This window comes from Lonchura striata, chromosome 10, assembly GCF_046129695.1.
Source record: "Lonchura striata isolate bLonStr1 chromosome 10, bLonStr1.mat, whole genome shotgun sequence".
NCBI lineage: Eukaryota > Metazoa > Chordata > Aves > Passeriformes > Estrildidae > Lonchura > Lonchura striata.
In genome coordinates, this window is record NC_134612.1 from 14,904,734 (window position 1) to 14,928,822 (window position 24,089).

General features: G+C 35.0%; 1 protein-coding gene across 19 annotated transcripts in view; it reads right to left on the reverse strand.

Moving 5' to 3' along the window:
- Positions 1 to 24,089, reverse strand: part of DLG1 (discs large MAGUK scaffold protein 1) — a 141,859-nt gene that overhangs the window by 2,852 nt on the left and 114,918 nt on the right. For 6 of the 19 annotated variants that reach the window (XM_021536890.2, XM_021536885.2, XM_021536898.2 and 3 more), the window contains 10 exons: positions 23,185 to 23,299; positions 16,695 to 16,871; positions 15,903 to 15,972; positions 11,482 to 11,581; positions 9,139 to 9,180; positions 6,007 to 6,057; positions 4,508 to 4,609; positions 4,093 to 4,265; positions 713 to 822; positions 264 to 355 (listed from right to left, as the gene is read on the reverse strand). In XM_021536890.2, the coding sequence (XP_021392565.2) occupies positions 264 to 355; positions 713 to 822; positions 4,093 to 4,265; positions 4,508 to 4,609; positions 6,007 to 6,057; positions 9,139 to 9,180; positions 11,482 to 11,581; positions 15,903 to 15,972; positions 16,695 to 16,871; positions 23,185 to 23,299 (1,032 nt within the window). Of the gene's footprint in view, positions 1 to 263; positions 356 to 712; positions 823 to 4,092; positions 4,266 to 4,507; positions 4,610 to 6,006; positions 6,058 to 7,572; positions 7,609 to 9,138; positions 9,181 to 10,761; positions 10,796 to 11,481; positions 11,582 to 15,902; positions 15,973 to 16,694; positions 16,872 to 23,184; positions 23,300 to 24,089 lie in introns of all 19 variants that reach the window. The other 13 variants (XM_021536895.2, XM_021536887.2, XM_031505635.2 and 10 more) reach the window with 7 other exon arrangements.

Consider the following 24,089-nt stretch of genomic DNA (forward strand, 5'->3'; position numbering starts at 1 on the left):
TTGCTGATGAAGCTGGAAAATGTCAGAAAGTCTTAGCGTTTTTAAAAACTAAATTAAGCTCCCAGTAAATTTTCGTCTATTTTTTATATTAACTGATCAAAGGAAAATCAGTGTAGAGATATGAAGATAGCTCTATACCTCAGAGTAATCACAGATCATCTGAAAAACAAAGCTCCCTATCTCAGTGGTTAGGCAAGTACTATTTTTACAGCAAGCCATAAAATTTCAACTCAGGCAAGTGAGCAGTCACAAGCAAAACACACCTGTGAAGTGTTCAGTAAATTCTTGCTCCAGTTTCGTGGCCCTCTCAAATGTCTTCCTGGCTTGCTCTTCCGTTAAGCGTTTATTCATTTCCCTGAAAGTGCAAATATTATACCTTTTTAAAACCAATATAAAATACTTGGAGTCTTTAAGGTTTTAAACTGTTGTTTGAATATTAATCCTAATAAAAGGATTAAATCCTAAAGACACCAAGCAAAGACTGTAGTGGAAACTGTTCTAGCATTATGTTGCATGGAATTGAAACAATTTTGTTTTCAAGCACTTTAATTTGGATTAGAAGCCCCATCTTAAAGTCTCTAAAAATTAAATTCAGGGAATTAAATAATATTTAAAACACACACATTACAATTGTCTGCATATAACTTTCAGTTGGCTTTTCAAATACAACAGTCTCAAACAACTTAGCTTGAGGTACTTTATTTTTACTCACATTATATTTTCCACTGTTTTGGGTTTAATAAAAATGGAGATTGGGTAGAGCTGGGCAATCTGCAACCTTTTGATCGCATTACCAGAAACATCAAGAATGCAATGTTTACCCTAAAAAGTGAGAGAGAAAGGAAAATGGCACTAAGCAAAGTTTAAGTCACAAGTAGCATAGTATAATAATTAAGAAGAGAAAACATGTCTCCACTGAAAGCAAGAAAATTAGAATATTTGCATCAGTGGTACTGTGATTTTCACCACTGTGGCACAAGGTCCCCCAATCTCCTCTACTGGATCACACATCACCTTTCTTTCTTCATTCCTTTCTTCATCACAGCTTGCAGCCCAATCAGCAATGCAGAACCATACAGTGGAACAGTTGGACTTCAACTATACCACCAAAATGTTTTATTTTGCTTTGCTTTGGTACTAATTTGAGGATGCTTTACGGAGGTGGCCATGTCACAGATGTGGTTTAGAGAGGAGCCAGATGACTTAACTGGCACACCTGAGGAAGTGCCCACCCCTGTTGACCTGGAAATATGCCACCATATTCAGGTGGAACTGCACACCAGCCCTCTCCTCCCCCAGGTACCAACCAGTAAAAATACAACATTGGAGATGGCGAATGCAATTTATTTGTGTTGATTTGTCATTCATCTCTTGAGAAACAAGTATCCCTTGCCCATTCCTTGGGCACCTGGAAGACAGTGTGATAAGGTTGTTTTCCTCCCCGTCTCTATTCTCCCACTAATATGAATTTTCCAACTTCTCCTGTTCTCAGCAGCTTTCATCTCAGATATGCTCACTTCCACCTCACACTCTTTTACTTCTTTCCTTTCTGAATAGCATAGGATTAATTTTGCATACTGTCTGAAATTACTGACATGCTTCTGCTTCCTGGCAAAAGAAATAACAAGGATCATTTACATTTGATCTCTTTCCCACAAAATCAGAATTTTATTTCAGGAATTTTTAAAGAGCAATGTTCTTCCCACATGAACAACATATATATCTGTTTGCTTTCAGCTAATGGTAGCTGTTTCCCATTTCCAGTCCATGGATCTGGATGCCAACTGGCAACATTTAAAAAAGATGTATGTCCTAGCAGAGTATTTTACATGTGCTGATCTGTCCACATCTTTAAATGTGGCACATGCTCCAAGAACTGAGAATTAAGAGCATTATTTGAAAAAGAATAAAGGACATAGTAAAACACTATTTGCTGTGTTTGGCCCAACAGCTTTAGCCAGGAGCCAAAGGATGGAAGGCTAGAGAGCCAGCACAGTACCTGTGCTGGACCTTATGGGATATAACCATGACAGTTTATTCCAAATCAACAATGACTGTGTATTAACTGTAGCCTTGAGACAGAGATTTGCAAACTGCTGATAATTCCAAAGGAAAGAGGGTATGAAGATTCTTTCCAAGTGAAGATTTGAAAGACAAGGAAAAGAAACACAAGTACATTGTGATACAAGCATGTTTTCATCCAGGGAAGCTATTTTGCTCTTTGCATACTGCATTTAGAATAATATTTGATATATTTTAGTTCCTTTATTGCACTGCATCTGTTTGAGAAGCACCACACAGCAGCCAGTGCCTTCTATAACTGAACAACAGCATCAGAAAGCATCTTCAGCTGTGCCCATTGTGAGCAAGGAAATGAGAGAGACAGGGATCAGCTGGAAGCATGGGCAAATGAACACAACTGAAGGCTATTTTAAGAATACTGTTTCTGGTTCTTTTGGGGTAATAGCAGTCACTTGTGTTCTGTCTTCTCCTAAACTGATTGCAGAAAGTTTGGAAATCATCTTTTGTATCCCAGCAATAAAACCCACTGAAAAGACTGATCTTTTCAGCAAGATGGAAAAGAATACAAGGGTGGGAATAGTTTCAGATCAACCAGTATGCAGCCCTGCCATGATTTTGAAGTACAGTTCTGAAGGACAGACTATTGTTTCCCAGAAAAATAATGTCAGCTGCAACTAAGAAATTGCTGCATCTACCCAAAGTCCGTGGTGCCTGTGCAAGAGATTTAACTGCTAATACTTTGTTCTTTGTGTCCATTTATGAAAAGTTCATAGCAATTCTGTACCTTACTAATCCCCACAGATGGGCAAATAAGCAGAGCCAATTTCAGGTGCAGGATGGAACTGAAGGATAGTATTTGTGCTACCAAGTAAAGCAACTGCCAACAGATTTATAATGTTTAAGCTATTTAATAATTTCATCATTTAGCCACATATGATAGTTTCACAGCTTTGTTCAGCCTCCCATACAAAACACTGTGTATTTACTTGAACAATTCTGTAATTAATATTCTTTTCTTTCCTTTTCTCACTATATCCCATGGGGCCAGGTTCCATTCCATATGGTGACAAAGACAGGAGAAGGAAACATCACTTGCCCCACAGAATCTCACTGTGTTTGCCCTTGTTTTGCTTCCAGTAAATTCAGTTGCCAGAAATAGCAATACTCAACCATTTGGTCAAAATGGTCTACAGAGTTTTCCAGAGGACTGAACTACAGCCCTGTGGCACATGGGTTACTACCCACACTTACTTTCTGCATGCGCAGAAAACCCTTTTGAGTTCCCACCTAGAAAATAGCTGGCCCTTCTTTCACAGAGATCAGAGAGAACTGGCTACTGTAAATGCACTGGATTCACCAGCAGCAGAACAACACTCATCAACTCAACATGGAACATTTGCAAAAAATTTTCACCACATGATTTCCTTTAAGACAAGCACTTTACTCTCAGAAATACACTTCCCTTTTCCCACTTTTTTCAGACAGATCAAGACAACTTCAGTAAGACTTTAGAAATAATTAGAATTTGCAAGAAATAGTTTGAATCACTTTGGGATAGAAAGTGATAGTAGGGTCAATCTTCAAAATACATGAATAGCTATGGAAAAATACATTTAAAATTGAATTCTTTACATTTACTCTCTTCCCTTTGTTAGCTAAAACCACAAGGAGCACAAAGAACAACATTTTTGCAAGTTTTCTTTTGCACAGGTCTATGCCAAAAGGATCCTCATATTAATTAACTCCACCAGCACTACTCCTCATTAATGATCTGTATATGTGAGCTAGGCTAATTAGCCCATAATTCTAATTACTTCTTCTATTTTCTCTTTAAATGAAAGGACACATTATGGTTGCCCTTTTCCCACAATTTAATCATGGTGCTTTCATTATTCCAAAGCTTCATTATTTCCCTAAATACATCTGTGACAATACACTTTGTTTCTAGTCTTATATAAATTCCTTTAAAAGTCAGAATGTTCCTAATGGCTTCTTGCCATTCTTCTCTTTTTTCCTGTCACACAGGCATATAATCACCCCAGCAAATGAAAGTAAGTGGTACTGATTTACCTTTTCTGCTACTTCTCGCACTGATTGGACACTTGTTCCATAAAGATGATTATTGTACTGGCCAGCTTCAATGAATTTGTGATCCTGAATATCCTTCTCCATTTGCTCTCGAGAAGTGACAAAATGGTAATCACGTCCATCCACCTCATAATCTCGTTTTGGTCTAGTGGTATCTTTAAATATAAACCAGCAGTTTTTAAAGCAAAAAAAAAAACAGTGACTTTTTTCCCTACAATATCCAAAAAGCCTCCTATTTATACTCCCAAAATTGTCACAAAGAGATTGATATTAAGATATGTCTATGAAGTTTAAACAATCTATTAACTTTTTTTTTAATCCAACATGCAGAGAATGTCTATAAAAAATTAAAAGAAAAATATAATCTAAAATTGCTTTAGTATTTGCTGAGACTTACGTGGAACACATGAGCCAAATTTGTCTGGAAATTCTGAGATCAGGTCATCATTTATTCTGTCTTTCATGGGTCCCAAAACAATCACAGGTCGAGTGTAACTGACTAATAAACATAAAGGAATAATGTCAGTTGTATTTCATATAACTGTTAATTTTTAAGAGTTCACCAAAATAATCTCTCTCACATAGCAATGATCTTAATACTTAAAAGAATATGTACTTCTTTTCAATAAAAACACATTGAAGAACATCAATCAGTTTGTACCATAGTCATAGTAAGGTGTTAGACTTTCACTCTCAAATCACCATTCTCAGTGATTGAAAATGAGTATTAAATTATGAAGCCTTTGGGAAAAAAACCTTCTCACAAACTAACATCCTAAATTCTAATGGAAAAAACGAAAGAGGGGAGGTTTGAAAATCTTTTCAATTCAAAGAGGCACCTAAGTAGCAGCACAGTTCATAAAATTCTGTGTCTGTGTTGGGAGAAGCTTTTCCTCCAAGACCACAATTAAGCACTCACATACAAAATGACTCAAATATAGTTTCTGTAACTATTAACACCCTTACAAAATTAAGTGTAGTACCTTTTGAAAGTATACTTATAATAAAGGGATTTTGGTTGAAAATTAAGCAGATTATGTCTAATCACACTGTAAGAACTTTTAAGACAGTAATGCCTAAGTATGTTGCCATGATCATGTAATTTCAGCAGTACAAATTTTAATTTTAGGTTCAATCTGTCTGCACAAATAAGTACCAATTAAATAAAGCCTGGCGTATTAAATATATTTTAATTTGACTCAGAGCTATTTCATTTCCTTTTTATTACTATACTTATAAGAGGAATGTCTTGACTCTAGTATCTATTAACTTATTAACTAAGTAAGAAACATCTTTGCCGTTTCTCCCTTCGTGAGCCCCTCTGGTGAGGGGAAATGGTTCCACTGGAAATCAGTAAAAAGCAATTTTTTTAAATGCAAGTGTAAGAAAATATTTTCTCCTAGTGGTTTCCATTTCATTAAATTTTACTTTTTTCTGGAGAAAATCCCTTGGCAATTATTAACCAGATTAACCATATAGGAAAACCATGCAGAAATGGGAGACTGATTAGAGACATTTCAATTGAAGTTGGTAAATAGATGAATGATCTATTCACATGCTTTTTGCTGTGACAGAAACAGTGAGAATGCTAAAGCAATATGAAACAGAGGAAAAGTATAATTTTTGAGGTTCTCACTGACAAAACTGTTAAGCATACTGTACTTTCCTTCCACAATATAGCCACAAGAAATTACTGAAGTTGCACACCTTTGGATTCTGCACTAAATAATTCAGAGACTTTATTTAATAATTTATGCCTTTATGATTTATTCATTTGAATAACAATAAGTTTGAACTTTAAAAGGGTGAGGAAGTTTATCCTGGTGCTTAGTACATAAGGGCATGCAAAGCATTCTAACAATTCAGATTATTTCATACTGAGACAGATGTACAAACCTTCTTGCTGATTGACTGGTTCATATGACAACACATATTCCTCCTGGCCACCTAAAACGTAAAGGCAAAGACACATCAATGTATTTTTTCCTAAAGCAACATATTCAAAGTCAGTCATTCCATGGACTGTGATGATACAGACACTGCTCAGCAATATGCATTACAATGATACTGATGAGGGACAACTTTCGAGAGCGATGAATTGTAAAACTCACAAAGCTAAGCCAAACACCCAACTTTAAAGCATAAGACACATAGAGTAGAAATAAGTTCCTGGGGTACACTGGCATGTCAAGCTGACATAGAGCACAAGAAGAATTCTCAAGCATTGCTGAGGTGCTGTACCCACAGCCCTGGATGCAAAGCATGCATGCTGTCATTCACTGCTAGAGCAATGCCACCTCATTGGGAGCGCTCTCCACACTCTGAAGCCAGCACTTACAAGAACATTTTTCCATATTTATACATGGCTGCCAACTATGTATGTCAAGGTGTCCATTAACGTTATCGTGAATTGGCATTTCTATAAACATCTTCAGCCACTATAATTCTACCAAAAAAGCTATGAATGTATATACTAAACAACTACTATTTTATAAATTAATTATTAAAGACAAAGTTGAAAGCAAAGAATGCTTTGGATTGTTCTCAGCTCCAGGAAGCACATTAGCAGTGAATGAAACTAAAATAACTGAGTCTTGAATTTTGACAGCTGTAGGCCTCTTAAATGTTAGTGAAAGCATTTGAAATATACCTCAGTTGCCATCTCTCTAAAACATGGTATCTCTGAGTAACATTTTTTTCAATGAAATAACTAAAAATTAACTGTGACAGCAGAGAATTTAAAATTCTGAAGATACAAGCTCAAATTACATGACATTGCTTTGATCTGAAGAAAATACAGTCCTCCAATATTTCACTTGTCTAATTTTGGAACATTCTTTGATGTTCATAAGCCGTACTTAAAACAGGCAAAGGAACATACCAAGGCTACACCACAGTTTATGTAAAAACAGAAGGCAGATGAAGGCTTTTATAAATGCATATAGAGCTTATATATATCTCGTCTTTATGTTAAAGCAAATGCAAAAATATACTTTAAATCTAAATGTTACCATTTCATTAACAGAAATATTTTTCTTATTTTGCAATAAATTTGCATTCAAACTGTCCTACAGCAATACATGAAGGAAGACTTTAATTTCCTAAATTATTGCAAGTGAGGAATACCTTAAGACAGACACAAAACCATGCAACCTGTGCATTTTAATATCTCAAAAAGTTACTCATGCAAATGGATTTTAGAAGGACAGTATATACTTTCAGAACCCTTTTTAGGCTAGGGAAAGGAATAGGGAATCACCAGCTATCAACTCATCTATGAAAGATCCAGCTCACATAGAATTAGATACTTTGGAGAAATCATATTGCTATAAGGTCAAAAAGTAGTTATGCACACTACTAAAGAGAGAAAAACAGGTAAAAAGTATCCCCTGATGAGGGCAAAAAGTATATATTGTCACTGCTTTTCAATACTTTGGAAAAATTAGTATTAATAGAATGAACCTTTTGAACAACCGTACTCATCTGTAATCAAGATAACTTTCATATTAGACAGCAGTAAGAAGAAATTAAAAGAATATTTTAATAAAAGTGCTCAGAATTACACATTGAGATAAACAAATCCATGACATCCATAATAAAATCATGGTTTCTCAAGTAACAATAAAGTAAAAAACTAACTAGTAGTACCAATAACGAGCTTTAAATGTGAATAAAGTGAGCTCTTAGAAAAACCTTGGAAGTGAGGGAAGCAGCAAATTTGTGAAGAAACACACATGGTTAGATAGCTTTAATGGTGTGTCATTAAAAACAATTAAAATTTCTGTTTATCAAATGCAGCTTCCATATGTGCTCAATTCTGTGTTATTCTCAGGGAACACAGAAGCCTCCCTCAATTAGTTTCTTTTCAATTGCAGTCTGCAACACCACCAGCATTTTGCATACATGTATATACATTCTCTCCTTCAGTGTCATCATCTGGAAGAAAATATGTGGCTCATTACCTCTGAAAACATGGACAGCCAAACAAATATGTCTGTTAATGAACCACCTTCCTTATTATCCTGACACAAATTAGGTATTTCTGCAGTGCCCATTGCACAGCAGGCAGCCAGGAGCTCAGTAGGGAACCACTGCTTGACTTTCACTGCTCCTTCTTTTCATGTTTCTCTTCAAATCCTCCACTTTCCTACTGTCCTGCTCTGCTCTACCATGGCTTCTAGGTCTAGACAGGAACCTTACTGGGGAGCTGTTCACTAGAAATTAATAGTGGGATTCAAGTCCTTGCTGTGGTTTAAGACATGTCAAAACAGAGCAGAGCAGCACCATGCAGCCTATTACCCAGCATGAGCATGGAGTGCTACTGCAGCTTGGGTAATAGAAAACACTACTGGAGCTTATGCTAGCAGTAAAAGCAAACTGAGTGTGGTATTTAGAACACACTATGTCTCCAGAAAGAGAGAAAACTAGCATGCTGAATTATCAAAACTGACTCCAGCACTGAATGTGTGTCGTATGCTTTGAAGACAGTTCATACTAAGCACCCACACTTGACAAAATAAATGAGCTGAAAGCAAGGGTAAATACATGTTTGCTTATCTGTACTTTCATTGACGTATATACATATTAAATCTTTAAAATCTGTGAAAAACTTGAGATAGTTACAGCATTATTTAACAGATTATACCGTTTGGTTACACTTCCAGTATTAAGGCTCAGCTGCATATAATAATATTTCAGCATTAAATTTACACTTAAATTTAACAGGTCTAGCTAGCTTGTATAATTTTTTAAAAATTAGTAGATTCAAATTAAGTTGAACTAAGAAAATCACAGACAACAATAAAATATCCATAAAGGAGGTTCCCAGTGATTCTAGGGAGTTTTTTAAAAACAAAGACATGGAACAATTTGCAGTACTCCACCAAATACACAAATACAGATTTCACCTGAAGCTGACTGGGAAGTTTTATTTAACATGTAAATACCCAGAAAAGACAGACAGACAAAACCAAAGAAAGAGCTACAAAACAAAGGTTCTGAATAAACAAAGAACTTAAAAACACTTACGGTAACTACTTTCACTATCGCTGGCATTAGAGGTTACATGCTCTGAAATTGCAACACAATGGGAAAAAATAAGGAACATACACCAATGGTATGAGTCAAACAGAAAGAAAATTGACAAAAAATAATCCAGATGAAAGACAATACTCATATCAAACTGCTGAAATCAATACATACTGCATATAAAAGTTTTAACGTACTTCTCATAGCTCTCAGGATCAAGCTTAATTTCATATGAAAGGAATTGATGTTAATAAAAAGAAAAACATTAAATAGCACATAAAATAAGATTACAAAAAGTACACTAATTCATAATTCACATGTAACCCTGCAATTTTTAAGTGTCCACTTCAGGATGAATTTTGTGTAAAAGCCTTGGGATTATGCATTTCAAGTTTTATGCAGGAAATTTATTGATTACATTTAGTCTCTTGTAGAGAAAATACTGGATTATATTAGAGGAAATACAGTGTAGCATATAACACAACTTGCATAAGGTATGATAAGGCAGTTTTTAAAAGTCTGCTGAAAAACAGACAAGAAACACGTTCTGTTTATAGAACAGAATCATCTAGAGATAGTTCTGAAACATATTACATAGTTCAAACTAGGTATGATCCTAAGGCCATAAAGGCAGCTTATGATTTATGTTGTAAACCATAAGACCATAAAGGTTGCTAAAATCTTCTGGTCTAGACCAAGAATTCTTTTGAAAGTAGCCATTTCGGAACTGAGAAATTAATGCTACAGCTACTAGAATTTCTACTTCACAATTGAGGACAGGTACAGAAGTACACTGGCCCTTACAAGTAATTTCAAAAACACTGTGCCTTACAGTTATGCCTTGGGAAGAAATGCTATCCTTAATGGCCCTGAGCCACATCCCTTTAGAGACTCCTTTTCCTATTGTGTAAGTGCCTAACAGTGCATGTATTTCTGTGATGAAAGCAAGGTCTTGGCTTTTTTTATTTGCCATTTTAATACACTTAGTGGTGGGGTGTGTACGCACAAACAGTTCTGCCAGGAGTACACAGCAACTTTGAATCTGACTGGGTTCAAATAGAAATACAAGAAATGCTTCAAGTCATACCTATCAGCCCTCTGCCTGGTCTAAAATCATCATAAGTGTTCAAAATAGAAAATCTCTCCTGGCATTTATTAAGAAAAAGTTATGTTTGCTTTAAGTAGCTGTAAATAGCAGTCGCCTAGAAAGAGGAGTGAAAACTTACTAGTTAAAGTAGCACAGCAGTGGTTGTACTGTTACTGTAAAGAGCTATAAGGTTATTTTTAAATAAATAAAAATATGAGGACAAGATATAAGGAACATTAAAAAATAATCACCAAATTAAAAACACAGCACTGTTAAGGACAAACAAGAAAGCACTGGTAAGCTTCTGAAAACAAAAAAAATCTAATGTGACAGTCACATAAACTTTACATGTTCCTGAAAGCAAAAACTCCAAAAGATTACAAACTAAGAAAAGCTTATGAACCAATTTTCCAGTTTTAGTCAACCTCCTTATGCCAGTAGAGCACCAATCTCAAAGAGATCTGTCAAAAAAAAAAAAAAAAAAAGTAATTTTCCAGATGGAGGTTAAAATAACTTGGAGTATTTTGATCACTTACTCAGGCCTTTTGATCCCATGTCGTCAGGGACCTCCTGCAGAGTAGTCCCCAGAGGGCAAGCAATAAAAAGACAATCACAAAGAAAATAATTGTCAGTAATATATAAAATTGGCGCTACGACAGGAGACAGTTCCTAGAACATCACAGGGAAAAATAAGTCTACAGAATTTGACTTGACTGGCACATGAAGTGCAATCAGTAATGCAAATGGCAGAGAACACAGTTTGTTTTGAACCCGGTCTGAACTAGCAAATTTATGCAACTACATTTTGAGAATACATTTTTTTAACTGCTGGCAAGAACAATGAAAATCAGAATAACCTCTCTTCATTAGGAAAATCAAATTAGAATGAATGACTTTGAAAAATCAGTCTAAAAGGACTGATTTGAGAAGCTGGTAAGCTCCATTATACTTTCATGAACACTGTGCCTTTTCCAAGTCAGAACCAGGGAAGCATCACTGACAGCACTGGAAGCAGTTACCACCTCCGGTTAGTCAACAGTATTTCTCAGTTTATTCCAGACTGGGATACTCTTCTGCTGAGTTTTATTTTAACAGCAAATAAAGGTTTGCACTGTTTTTGTAGCCTGGTTTGCCACTGGCACCACGAGCTCCTCAGCCTGTTGCAGCTCATGAAACTGTCTCCATGGTAACACCCTAGTGCAGTCTAGCAGGCCCTTCTACTGTGCTTCGCTCTCCATGGAATGCCACATACTTACGGTCAATATCACTGGTTTCCTGCTCACTCTGGTCCTTGTTCTTGTAGAAGGGAAATTTTCGGGAAAAGAGGTTCTTTTTACGCTTGTCATTGAATGACTGCTGAAGAAGAGAAGGAGGGGCAAAACAAAGGATGTCTAATGTCTGTGTGAACAAAGGCCCAGAGCAGCAGCTTTGCGGAAGCTGACTCCTACAACCACATTATGCAGTGCACATCTCACTTTAACACTCATCTTCTCAGCTCTTTAGAAATAGAGACTGGGATTATGACTTTGCTCATATCCTCCATGTTTCACATGCTTAGTATTGAGAAAACTAGTTCATGCTATAGAGCCTGACCTTTATTTCACAAATTTAGGCTTGCTCTGAGTGTTAAAAATAGTGGAAAACTAGGCTGCTGCAAGATGGCCAAACCATAATGACTCAAAGTCAATTAAATCACTGATATTATCTCATTTAGGGGTTACAGTATTAAAAAAAAAAAAAACCAAAAAAAACCACCACAACCAAAAAACCAAGCTGAGGCTTTTGCAAACAGCTGATATTATAACAGAACATCAGAAGTATTGGGCAGTGCTACTAACCAACTAAAGAATCTCCATAACTTGTATCAGTGTAGGACTTAACTCTGTTCTATGTAAGTCTGCATCCAAATATGAAGATTAACTTGAAAAGACACAAGCTAATTCTATTGGTTTACTGTGGCAATTATGTTTTTCAAGAGTGCACTTATAATTACCTCATGAAAAACCCTGTATATCAAGGATCATGTTCAGCAGCTTTTGACATCAACTGCTCGTGTTGCTGAAGATTTTCTGCATCTCAGTTGCTACAAACATTTCTAGAGTTACTTACATCCATATGAATATAAACTATTATTGTGCTCCTTGAACAAGTGATGCAGAGCATCAATGCGTTTTCATTCCTATATAGGTATATCTATATGTAATAAGCACAGATTTTAGTAATATCTGCTATATCTTCTGTTGAAGACATCACATGACTACAGCACCTTTAATTTGATGTCCCAAGTCAATAAAAAAAAATCTTAAAGAATAAATAAATCAGTAATGTTTTAATTGCAATTATGGCCAAAACTAGAGCTAATACAGCTAACTTGAAGTCAGCAGAAATTCCCTTCCCTCTTTAGGCATGAGTGACTCATCTGACCAGTTTTGCAAAGGCATAAAATTTGCCATATTTTTGTCATTTGGTTTGAAATAGAAAGGATGGCAAAATAGGAAAACACCCAACTTGGTCTTGAGACTGTGCTGTAGGGGACTATTTCTAAGCTAAGCAGAGCCTATATGCAGCAGAAAGTAAGAAAAGCACCACAGAAACATCTTTTAAAAGGTATTGTAAAAAAAAAATAATAATCATGCATTCAAGACTCTATTAACAAGTGTTTCTAAAATTTGAAGAATGTTAGCTTTCAAGTAATTGTCTTTCTTCAGCCAATGTGAGCTCACATTCCTTTATTACATGCAATACAGTTGCAAAAAGGCATATTATTCTTTCTACCAGCATTAAGCATGTAATTGATTACAGTAACAAGTAGGGGCCAAACAGGACAGAGTTTTTAAAAAAATGGACCACAATTTTTGGTACAATTGAAAACTAGCACTTGGCCTTCCTAAAGAGAATATCTATAGTTGTGCTCCTTTCCTACAGTGCAACACAAAATCTGCATCCTGCTACAGGATTAACAATCCTGGCCAGACATGCTTGGCAATAGCAGATACTTAAACTCCCAGTGATATTTTCATTACCAGCGTTTATTTTAAAATTACTTAACATTATAAGGTGTTAAAGAGGCATATGGTACCATGGGAGCACAATCAGTGACATTGAGCACTGGAAATAACAATACTGTGCTAAGGAGGAAATCCATAAAACCTTTAATTGCCTTGCATCTGTGTTCGACTAAAACTGTTGTTCCACTGTAAAAATTGGTAAATTATCAACCTGACACATAGACAGAAGATGAAATTTCAAGCCAATCATATGCCTGCAGGAACCATACTTGACACAGGCAAATTTTATGTTATGGCCCTGCTGACCTTCTCTAATAGAAGCCAAGTCACTGCAAATGACTTCACAAACGGGAAGGGTAATGTAATCTAGAGAATAAGGACAACAAAGAAGTATGTCCAAAGGAGATCCTGGCTGAGTATACTGAAAAATGTTGTATTGTAAATTCAAAAAAACAAAAGAATCACATTTATAATTATTTCTGTCAGTTTGGTAAAAGGAGATCAATGTAATAAAGCTAAAATAGTTCAGTTTAGAAGAGGTGGTGAGAATGGGGAGTCTGTACAGTTAAAATAAAAGGACTAGCTGATTTATTGTGTTTCATAATAAAACATAATCAAGTTCTTCATTATAGTTTTGAAAATATTTCATAGCAATTATTTTAACTGCCTGTACTGTAAGTTTTCCTGAGCTAATATAAAACTTTACATACTGCATGTATAATGGTTAGAGTCAGCTTCATTGCCAAAAAAAGGGAAAATTAAAGTAACATTATACTGATTTTTCATAAAAGATTAGCCAAAATATTACTTTTCAAAGATACCATGATTATAAAAAGCTAGAAGGATTTGCTTATTAGTTGAAAATGCTTAGTAATTGAACTAAATTTTTCATAAGCCCACTGGCAATTATTCACAGGCCTCATAAGCAGGAATATATTAAATCAGAAGCAGCACAGAAAATGAGATAAATGTATATATGAAAGGAACAAACAAGAATTAAATGTAACAATTTTTGCTCCAGATTTTTTACCATGAAAGAAACATGGATTTTAATGTTTGCCATCACTAGGGTTATTCTTGAAGGTCTTAATGTAGAAATTTTCAAAAACTGTATAAAATTGGTATTTCATCCTGTTTATGGAGTATTAGCACACACAGACACGGGAAGGCACATGGTCCATGAGGACATGTATGGTGCAGTCAACTTACTGGGAAAAATATCATCATGACAAATACAGGAGGTATACTTCAAGGAGAAACTCTGATGTTAAAACATACAGCTGAAGCAAAAGACTGAACAGTGTAAGTGTTTGCAAAATGAAAAGTTACTAAAGAAAAAGAACTGCAGTTCTACATCAATGGCAAGCGTAGTTGCTTTTCCACTCAGTATTCCATGCATTTCTTTGGTGCTCTGTTAGTACACAGGGACTGTGCACCAACTCTGCTTTTGCCAGAACACTACTTCAAATGCAGCAGTAATTAACTGTTTGCAGTTAATTGGTAGATACACTCTAAAATCATGCAATTATCTTTCAAATAACATGGTAACATTGGCAAAATTACTTAGTCTATTAAGAAGAATCTGAAGTATTTAAGCCTCTTTTTATATGACTTCTAAAAAGCAAACTCAAATTACCATGTCAATTGATAAAATTTTATTCAAATACCCAACTGTGAATGCACCAAAACAGAAAAATACTGCCAAATAATCCAGTAAATCTCCAGGTCAGTACCATAATTGTGAATCAGAAAGTAGTTAAAGATATTGATTTTCTTTTAAGCAATACTTATAGGAGAAAAAGATGACATTTCATTAATAACTGAAACCTTTGCCATGTAGCAGAGGGATGTATATATGAATTTTAGAGTCTTTATACTTTGCAGTTCTACACTATCGGGATATAATATTTTATGTATGCAATTTCTGAAGTTATGAAAACATTGTAACTGAAATAAATTACTAAAATGCATTTGTGGGATTTACAATAATGACTAAACAATGCTATAGCATTAATGCAATTAAAAATATAATCAGTTTTTAAGAAATAGCTCCCTCAGGAGCATAAAGCACACTTCAGATTTTTTGAAATGGCAATATATTATTAGTTTAGAAGACTCTTGCATCTAAAATACATGTGCCTAAGTCTTGAAATTACTAGTCATATACTACTGGTAGAAATGGTAAGGTTGTGGAATTGTTTCTCGAATTTCAGAACAGCCAAAACATTGCAAAAAAGTCTCACCCTCAAAACAATAACAAATTGGCTGCTGTGCCATTATGAAATGGCTAAAATTTTGGCTACAAACATTCCTATTACTAGTTAAGTAGCCCCATTTTTTTCTCACCATTCATTCCCATCACATGTGCTGTGACAGGAATCATACCTGGTGCAGAGCTGTTAGAAACAGCATTATTCAATACTTGGTTAGGATATACAGCTCCTACTACATTACAGTATTAAGAAGCATATATATTTTTATGCTAGTTCTTTGAACAATTTGCAGTGCTTTGGCAATTAAAGTCTGCTTTGGTGCTCAGAATTATTTCATTTCTATTTGATAGAATTTAGTCTTTTCACTCAAATCTGAAAGTGATTCTCCACACACAAAACCGCTGAAAAATGTTACCATTCACAATCCCAGGTGTAATTAGCACTTCATTAACTCACCCCTTTATCTCCTCTTGTTTTGGAATTGAATTTCACTGTCTTCAAACGGGCCCGTTCCTTTTTCTCAACTCTACCACAAAAACACACACAAAAATGTCAGAATCAGCAAACAGAAGCATATTGGTGTACCTTTTGTACTATACATTTGATTGCATATGACACATTCAGAAAATGGAAGCCTGCAATGGAAAGCTGTTATTTCTCAAGTGATGTGCTGTGGAACTATTTGGAGTATTTTTTGGCTATACATGTTCAATAAATCCTGAGAGTGCAAAGAGGAATCATGACACAGTAAGTGAACAGCATCAGTTATCAGTCAATAGCAGATTCAGATTCAGAACATCTAAACTCTTATTTGAGTCTCCAGTATGCCAACAAAGAACTCATCTCCATTGACTACCAAAGAATGATTTTCCAGTTTTCCAGGTTCTGGGTAGAAAGAATTCATGATAGTATCATGACTTGAATAAAATTAATTAATACTTTGCACCTTTTCATATATAAATGGTTTATTATCTGATATTAAACCTACAACTTACAGTAACAACAGAGAAGGTGGATGTGGGCCACCTTTATTAATTTCAGCACACAACTCCTAGGGCTAAATGGGGTTTTAATAAACTTTTCATTGAGTAAATGAGAATCCCACTACAGATTACTTAAAACCAAAAGAATCAAACAAGTGGTTGATGTGGTACAGGATTAAGAAAGAGAAAAGCATATACAATATATGTATTAATCTGAGCAGATGTTTAATAGCAGGCATCTCCAAGTCAATAAAATATGCCATACCTCCGTTTGCTTGGGATTACTCCAATTTCATCACTTTCTCCATCTGGAGTTACCTGCCGTGCTTGCCACCATTCATCATCAGAAGCATTAATGACATGGAGAATATCGCCAAATTTGAAGTTCAATCCTTGACTTGGAAGGCCACTATCTTTAGTCTTGTCATAATCAAAAAGAGCTCTACATTGAAAAGAAAATATTAAACATGGAAAAAAGCAAGAAAAAACCAGGAGAGTATGAATAGCATGAAATATGAAGCAAGCTGCTTATGCTATTCATAAATGATTGCATCAGCCTGACAGGTACTTACAAGAAGGATGAATACATTCTCTCATACACACACAGAATGTGTTGTACAGTACCCCCACACACTTCTAAGCTTTAATGAATGAGAAAAAACTTCATCCCGAGCGAACCATTAATGCTTTACAAAAGCTCTACAGGAGACACCTAGTGCAATTCAATAAGTACTTTGCACAGAGCAAGTTACATGTCAGCCTAGGGTAAAAAAGACAAGCAAGTATTTAAAGCATACAGCATGGTCAAAAGTTCTGTAAAGTATACTTTCGTATCGAGTTATAAATTTAAACTATTTAGTAATTCAGTACAGTTTAGTATTGTCTTTAAAATAAAAGTATCATCAGTATCCTGCTCACAGGAAAAAAAAAACAACTTAGAAATATTATCTGGTCACCATTTTGCTATTGTAGTACCCAAAGGCAGAGAACCTTATGCACATTCCTTTGGGAAGTTCCTGACCATTTTGAGAGAATCTCACCCTTTTTCCTAAGGTAAGCCTGTTTTCAAATATCACTCACAAAACCTGAGCAGCAGCTGCATGACTACAGTTTTGTCAACATACCCTCTGGCAGCAAGATTGGTTTATGCAACTGACTCCTGTTCTCCCTTTTACTTAAAAAAGCACAAATGTCTGGAAAGGCACATGGCCCACCACACTATGGAACTGATCTGCTTTACAAGTCATGTCTTTTCTGCCTTTTGGATCATTTTATACCTGGACAAGTTCCCTGAGGAAATGAAGATATCTGCAAGTCTGTTTCTCCCTGGCACAGCTGAGGGTTTAATGAGGACATGGAAATGAAAGATGACAGAAGTCCCTTAGCAAACAGCAAGAGATACTGCTCAGGTTCTGCATTCTAAAGGACTTCTTTTACATTTGAAAATAGTTCATGAACCTCACCTATGTGAAATAAATGCTTGTATGACACAGTCAAAAAAATCCTCAACATTATTTGATTTGCCAGCTCATGTGCTGTCAGTGCTGCAACTTCTGAACAATACCAGAATTCAACTTACTCAAAACCAAGCCAAAGTAGTACCAAGAGATTACAATGTGATGATTTAAAAGGGTGTAATTTTCCTTGTCCAAATTCAGCTTGTTTCCTCATCCTAAACACTGGTCTTACATACCTTTTTCTGCTAGATATTTAATATCACAGAAATTATTAACCCATGTATGTCAAAAACTGTTTACTCCAAAATCTACTTCAGCTTAGTTAATTTTGCTTCCCTTCAGCACTAAGTGAACTGTATTTGTTTATAACCAATAACGAATTGTTTATAGAGAAAAGTAAAAATATTCTGCCAGATCAATTTATCTTCAGCATCTATTGGAAAACCACAGCTGTTTGAGACACCACGCCTTTCTTAGGCTATAAATAGTTTAAAAAAAATCCTAAAGGATTAAAGATTTTAATAAAGATTTTTAGAATATCTACAAAAAGACAGAAATTTTAAAATGGCTTCAAAATATTTGCTGTCCTGATATAAAGAGCCTTATACTTAAATCTGCAATACCTTTAGTTTAAGTTTATAACCTAATTGAGACTTTTAATTTTGAAACAGCTTGGAGGTTGAAATACCACCTTCCTTAGCAGTGAGACCTTCATAATATGATATTTTTGGTTAATTCCACTGCATACTTAAGATATCCTGATTCTTTTTTAAAAAATCAGAACCTATTTTTTTCTTAATAGCCAAAATATTGTAGGTAAGAAAATGATACAGATAGGAAGTAGTTATTCCTCCACATTTATTCTACACGTTTGTTCAAGAAACACTCTGGAGAAATATAATTTCATATCTCAAAATAAATTGCACATAATACAGTATGTACTTTAAATGCAGATTCAAGTTGTATAGATTTTCACTGAATTAATTACATGCATCGTGACATTTATTTCCTGAGATTTCTTGTTAGCATTCAAGCAATAATTTCTACCGTCTCCATTTTTAACTTCTATTTTTGAGTTTGCATATAAATTTTAAAAAGCTGTGAGCTTGGCCTAACAGCATTAACATATATGTTGACTACATGAGAGAAAATGCTCAGGAAATGGAAGCAGAAATTGATAAAGCCATTATTACCAACATGTGCTTTGCCAACTAGATAAATGGTTACACAGAGCAGGTTTTGCACAATTAAAGACAGTTTCATCAAACACATTTTCTCTGGTATAGTCACTTCAAGAAAAATAATTTTATTGGGCAAAAAAGTCAAAGCTGATGAAGATAGTTTTATAAAAATATTTAGGGTGTCACATAAGAGTGACAAAATTATGCAACTAACACTTATAGAAATACCAGGAACTGCTAATGATCCTATAAATGACCTCAAAAGCAAACAGAATTAACAAAAATTTCTTCTGATTCCAAGTGATTATCATGGCTTTTCCTGTAAGCCTGGCACATCACCAACCAAGAACTCACTTCACAGCCCAGATGATGCATTTATCTACAAGCTGGAATATAAAATGAACTGCTTCTTTTAACTTCCTGCATGGGGACTTTCATTACAGATTAAAAATGCCATGTATACATTTACTTATTTTAAGTTATAAAAACCACTTAAATTTAGTAATCCTGATCAACTACTGCTTTGAATGCAGATCTATGGTATTTACAGTAAAGTTCTATTTAAATTTAAATGGGAAGTCCTAAAAAATATTTTCTAGAGAAAGCATCAAGTCCTCCCTTTTATTTCATTTTGTATTACTCAGGAATTAAAGAGCACTAAAAAGGCAACTCAGCTCCTCCATCCACAAGTCTAGAGAAACTGAAATTATGTTGCATATTTCATGAGTGTTATGCTTCAAAGCCAAAAATGTAATGGCTGTGTAACAGTGCAAAATTTTTCAGAGTATCTTGTTACCTGCCGCACTCATTACTTTCAGTGTCATAGGCTGTTGACTAAGTTCTACTGAAGCATTTCTTCAACAAACAAAGCAACCAGGAATCCCAGCAGCAAAAGCAGCTCTATGTTTCATTTCATTAAATATTAATTAATTTTACCACTTCACAATAAATTAAGGTCAGCTTGTAAAGGAGGTTCTCTTTTTCTGAGTTTTTCAGAAAGTTGTTTCAAATGTAATGTAATGTTTGAACTCGGAGAATACCATAGAGATAGCCCAATTCAACAGCAGACAAGTACACTTAGCCTGCTGCTAATAGCAGATCTTATTTTTCTAAAGGACTTAGTTAAAATTTTTTAGTAATTTTAAAACTGTTACATTTCTTCAGCTTGGAGACATAATAATTTTTGTGCTGTGATTCAAGCACAAATCAGCACCATTGTTTGAATTTGGAATGTATTGTGCTGATCAGAAAAATACACAAAGGTAAATGGAATTTTTGATTTTGAATGCTACACACATTGCAAACTAAGGCTTGCCACAGACGATGAGATGAAATATGGAACAGATTTACTGTATTATCATAGAAACTTGATACCCTGAAGGTGTCTCACATGTGCTTTTTGAATTTCCAGATGAGCATATATATCTATGTAGATATAGATCAGATGCAAACCTAGAAACACTATGAGACAATCTGTCTCAGAACAAAGACCAGAAGAAATATAAAGCAAAATAAGAGAAGATACATCAGTACATCTGAATTAGCTGGGGACAAGGGGAGTGGTGTGGGGGGGACAGTAGGACGTGCAAATGGAGAGTCAGCTGCTGCTGAATTGCTTTATCTGTATTGCCCTCCAAGGGCTGTTTCTTAAATCACTGTGCATCATTTTTTGATATAGATACAATCACAAAGAAAAACCTGCCATTTTACTTTAAATTGTATTGTCAGGCAAACACAATTGCCTTTCCCTTAATATTACATAAAACCAAAAAATGCTGTTTACAAGCAGACTAGTCTTAAAGATATCATGTTTACAGGAATACAATGATCTATCTGATTTTATTTCATAATTTGTTAACATAATTTTGAGAAAGCAGCAGAGATGATTTTCAGGGTATTATTCTTTAATAGCTTTTCTGCAATTGTGATTGAATGTCTATAAACATTTTACTAGTGGATTTCCCATTCAATTCAGCATTTTGTTACATAACTGGCATCCTTTAAGGCACATCCAAAGCCCAGCACTACTGGAAAAAGATATCTGAAGTTATTAAAATTTGCTTTGAAGTGAATTAAAAATACAGTATGACTATACCAGTGACTTATTATAAGAAATAAAGTGGGTAACTAACATGTTCTGTCAGTATCTAGCAATATGTGAAAATATTCATAAAAGTTACTTCAATGGGGTCAAAATTACATCAAAGACAAGACAGAACAGATGAGAACCCTTTCTGTGCATATAAAGCTGCCTCCCAGTCTTTGGCAGCTTTTGGTGTGATGACACAAGCAGATCCCAAAAGCCCTAGCAGCACCCTCTGTAAAGAGATGTGGGCAGAAAAGTACTTTTGTTGTGGAATTTTTGCATTTTAGATATTTGTACTGACTACCAACACTGATTATTGAGCCTCAAAAACCTTCAATGAAACCAGTCCCCACAAGGCTTCTGCCAACACCCTGGAGAAGGCTGCACGTTCTGCAGCAGCTGGCAAAGTCAAAAGCTCAACAATTTCATCAGTAGAATAAAAGCTGCATAAAGATAAAATGCTTGTCAGTGGGTCAAAATACCAGATGTGTGAACATGTGCAAAAGCAGTTTAGAATCTAATCAGGGTATAGCTAACCAAGCAAAACAGAAGCATTTAGAATTGTTTGGGCTTAGGTATATGATGACAACTAAAGCAATAGATCCTGGGATTATGGAAATGAAGATCTTGGCCAAATATGTTAATGTACACTTACCTACCTGTGCAAATTCAAAGATACGGATAACTGTGGGCTCAAGCACTGACCCTTACTATTTAAGGCATTTATTTTTAGAGATTTAAACTTTGACCCCCAAATATTTAAGGCAAACAGAAGTAGAAAAAAAAGTAGGTTCAGATCTGAGAAAACAGAATCCAGCTACTAAAACAATAGGTCTAAACACAGAAAGTATCTGTTAGAGTCAAGCTAAACAAAAGCCATAAGTGTATTTAGCTACATTTGTGTCAAACATTCAGAAATAGTTACAAAGGACCATTACTTTCCTCAGTATCAACACAATTACTCAGGGAACTGCTTGGTGCATGACTTGCTTCCTTTCCCATAGCTCAGTAGACAGAACTCATCATGAACAGTATCTGCTTTGGATGGGAAAAGTCAACAGCACCTGAGCCTGCTTACTTTTAGGAGGGAAACCATGAGGTCCTACAACATTTTAAATCATGTTAACCCAAAACATCCAAACTACTTGAAGGCTTACCTTCTCTATTGAAACATTCTGGCCTCTGCCAAATGGCTACTGATTCAATCCAGAGATGAGCTGATTTGGGGAACTCAACAACCAATTTATTTTTAAAAATGCTATCCTTTTACCCACGTTTCATACTCGAAACATTATGCTTTATCAGTACATGATAACTGATGTAGGAGTTGAGTGACACACGAATAAGCTGCACCCTGCCATAATTTCCTTGTGAAACCACCTATTTTCTCATCTGCTTCATGCTCTTACGTTTCCACTTCCTTGCAGCCTTCTTTATGTTTAATTTGATATGAATAAATTAATGAGGTATACTCAGTTCACTTGCTTTGCATTTTCTCTCTTGGTTACCATGGAAAAATATTCCATAACAAAACTGAATTGGATAGAGAAATAAGGTTCCTTAAAAAAGACAAGAAAACAACTAAAGTCAGCTGAAGGAAATACGATGGAAATCTGTCATGCCTTAAGAAAGAGATGACTATACATTTGAACTCAAGTACTGAACAAGGGAGAATATGAAGACTATTGTCACAAAAACACAAACTGAACTAAGTTTTTAAGACTTCACATACACTGACTTAAAGAAGAACTATCTGGTTTTGCTGAAGAATTATCATTGTTTTCAAATCAAAGGACAAAAAGCAAATAGCACCACTCCTCAAAGTTCATATAGCGTTCTCAGGGATATTACTGCTTTTTCAGCTATATTACAATTATCAGTCTAAGTACGGTTTTAGTTTTATTATATTTGCATAGAAGTATCCCTTTATTAATACTTGGTAAATAATTGTACAGAAACACAAATACCAAAATAGTAAGTCTAGAGGAAAGCAGAAAAGCACAGTACAAATACTATGAGAAAGATGATTACCTGACATAGAGGGATCTCTTCTGGCTGGTTCGCAAAGATCCTGATCCTGAACTAATGCTACTGTTCATCATCTGCTCCCGTAAATCATGGATTTTAGCTTCAAAACGACTGTATTCTGTAACAAAGACAGAATTTGGCATGGCAATTAATTTATTGCCAAACTCAGCAATTGAACTGAAAGAAAAACTGAAATATTTTGATTAGACAAAGAAAATATACAAGAATATTGTACTTCAAAATTCTGTGATTATAATCTATAGTTCACAGTAACTATTTTCTTTCAAATTTAGATAAACATTTTTACTAATAATTATCAATTTAATTGTAATAAAAAGACAGTTACAGATAAATTTTAACCCATGACAGAAAGGAAGCTTCAGAACATACATGTGAAATACATGTCTATAACCAAGAACTAAGTTTTTTAAATTTTAAATGTTAAGAAATGGAAATGAAAAATGTCTGTACTTCAAAATTCTGGATATCACTGAGATAAAGAATTTAACACTACAAAGTGGGAAATATGCAAAACATCTTCTGAAATAAGACAATATTCCCCTGAAAGCTCAGGAAAGGAAAAAAAACAAATCCAGAATTCTGGCATGAATTTCAATCCACTTGTAAACGGCATTAGAGATTCAAACTGCCCCCACAGAAGTATGTACAATGATAATCCTGGAAAAACGGATTGTGTTCTTAAGCAGCACTGTGTACTAATAAAACTATGCTATAAGCATTTGACTTAGCTACAAAGGCAGCCAGGAAAATAGTAATTGCTTCTTCAGGACAAACATCTCCTGAAGTGAGGTACTTACATGCCGTCAGCATAAAATACGAACTCAGAGCAAGTAAGTTTTTCCTTCAGCTGAATAGTTTGGACTTCAGGATCAACAGATCCACTTGTA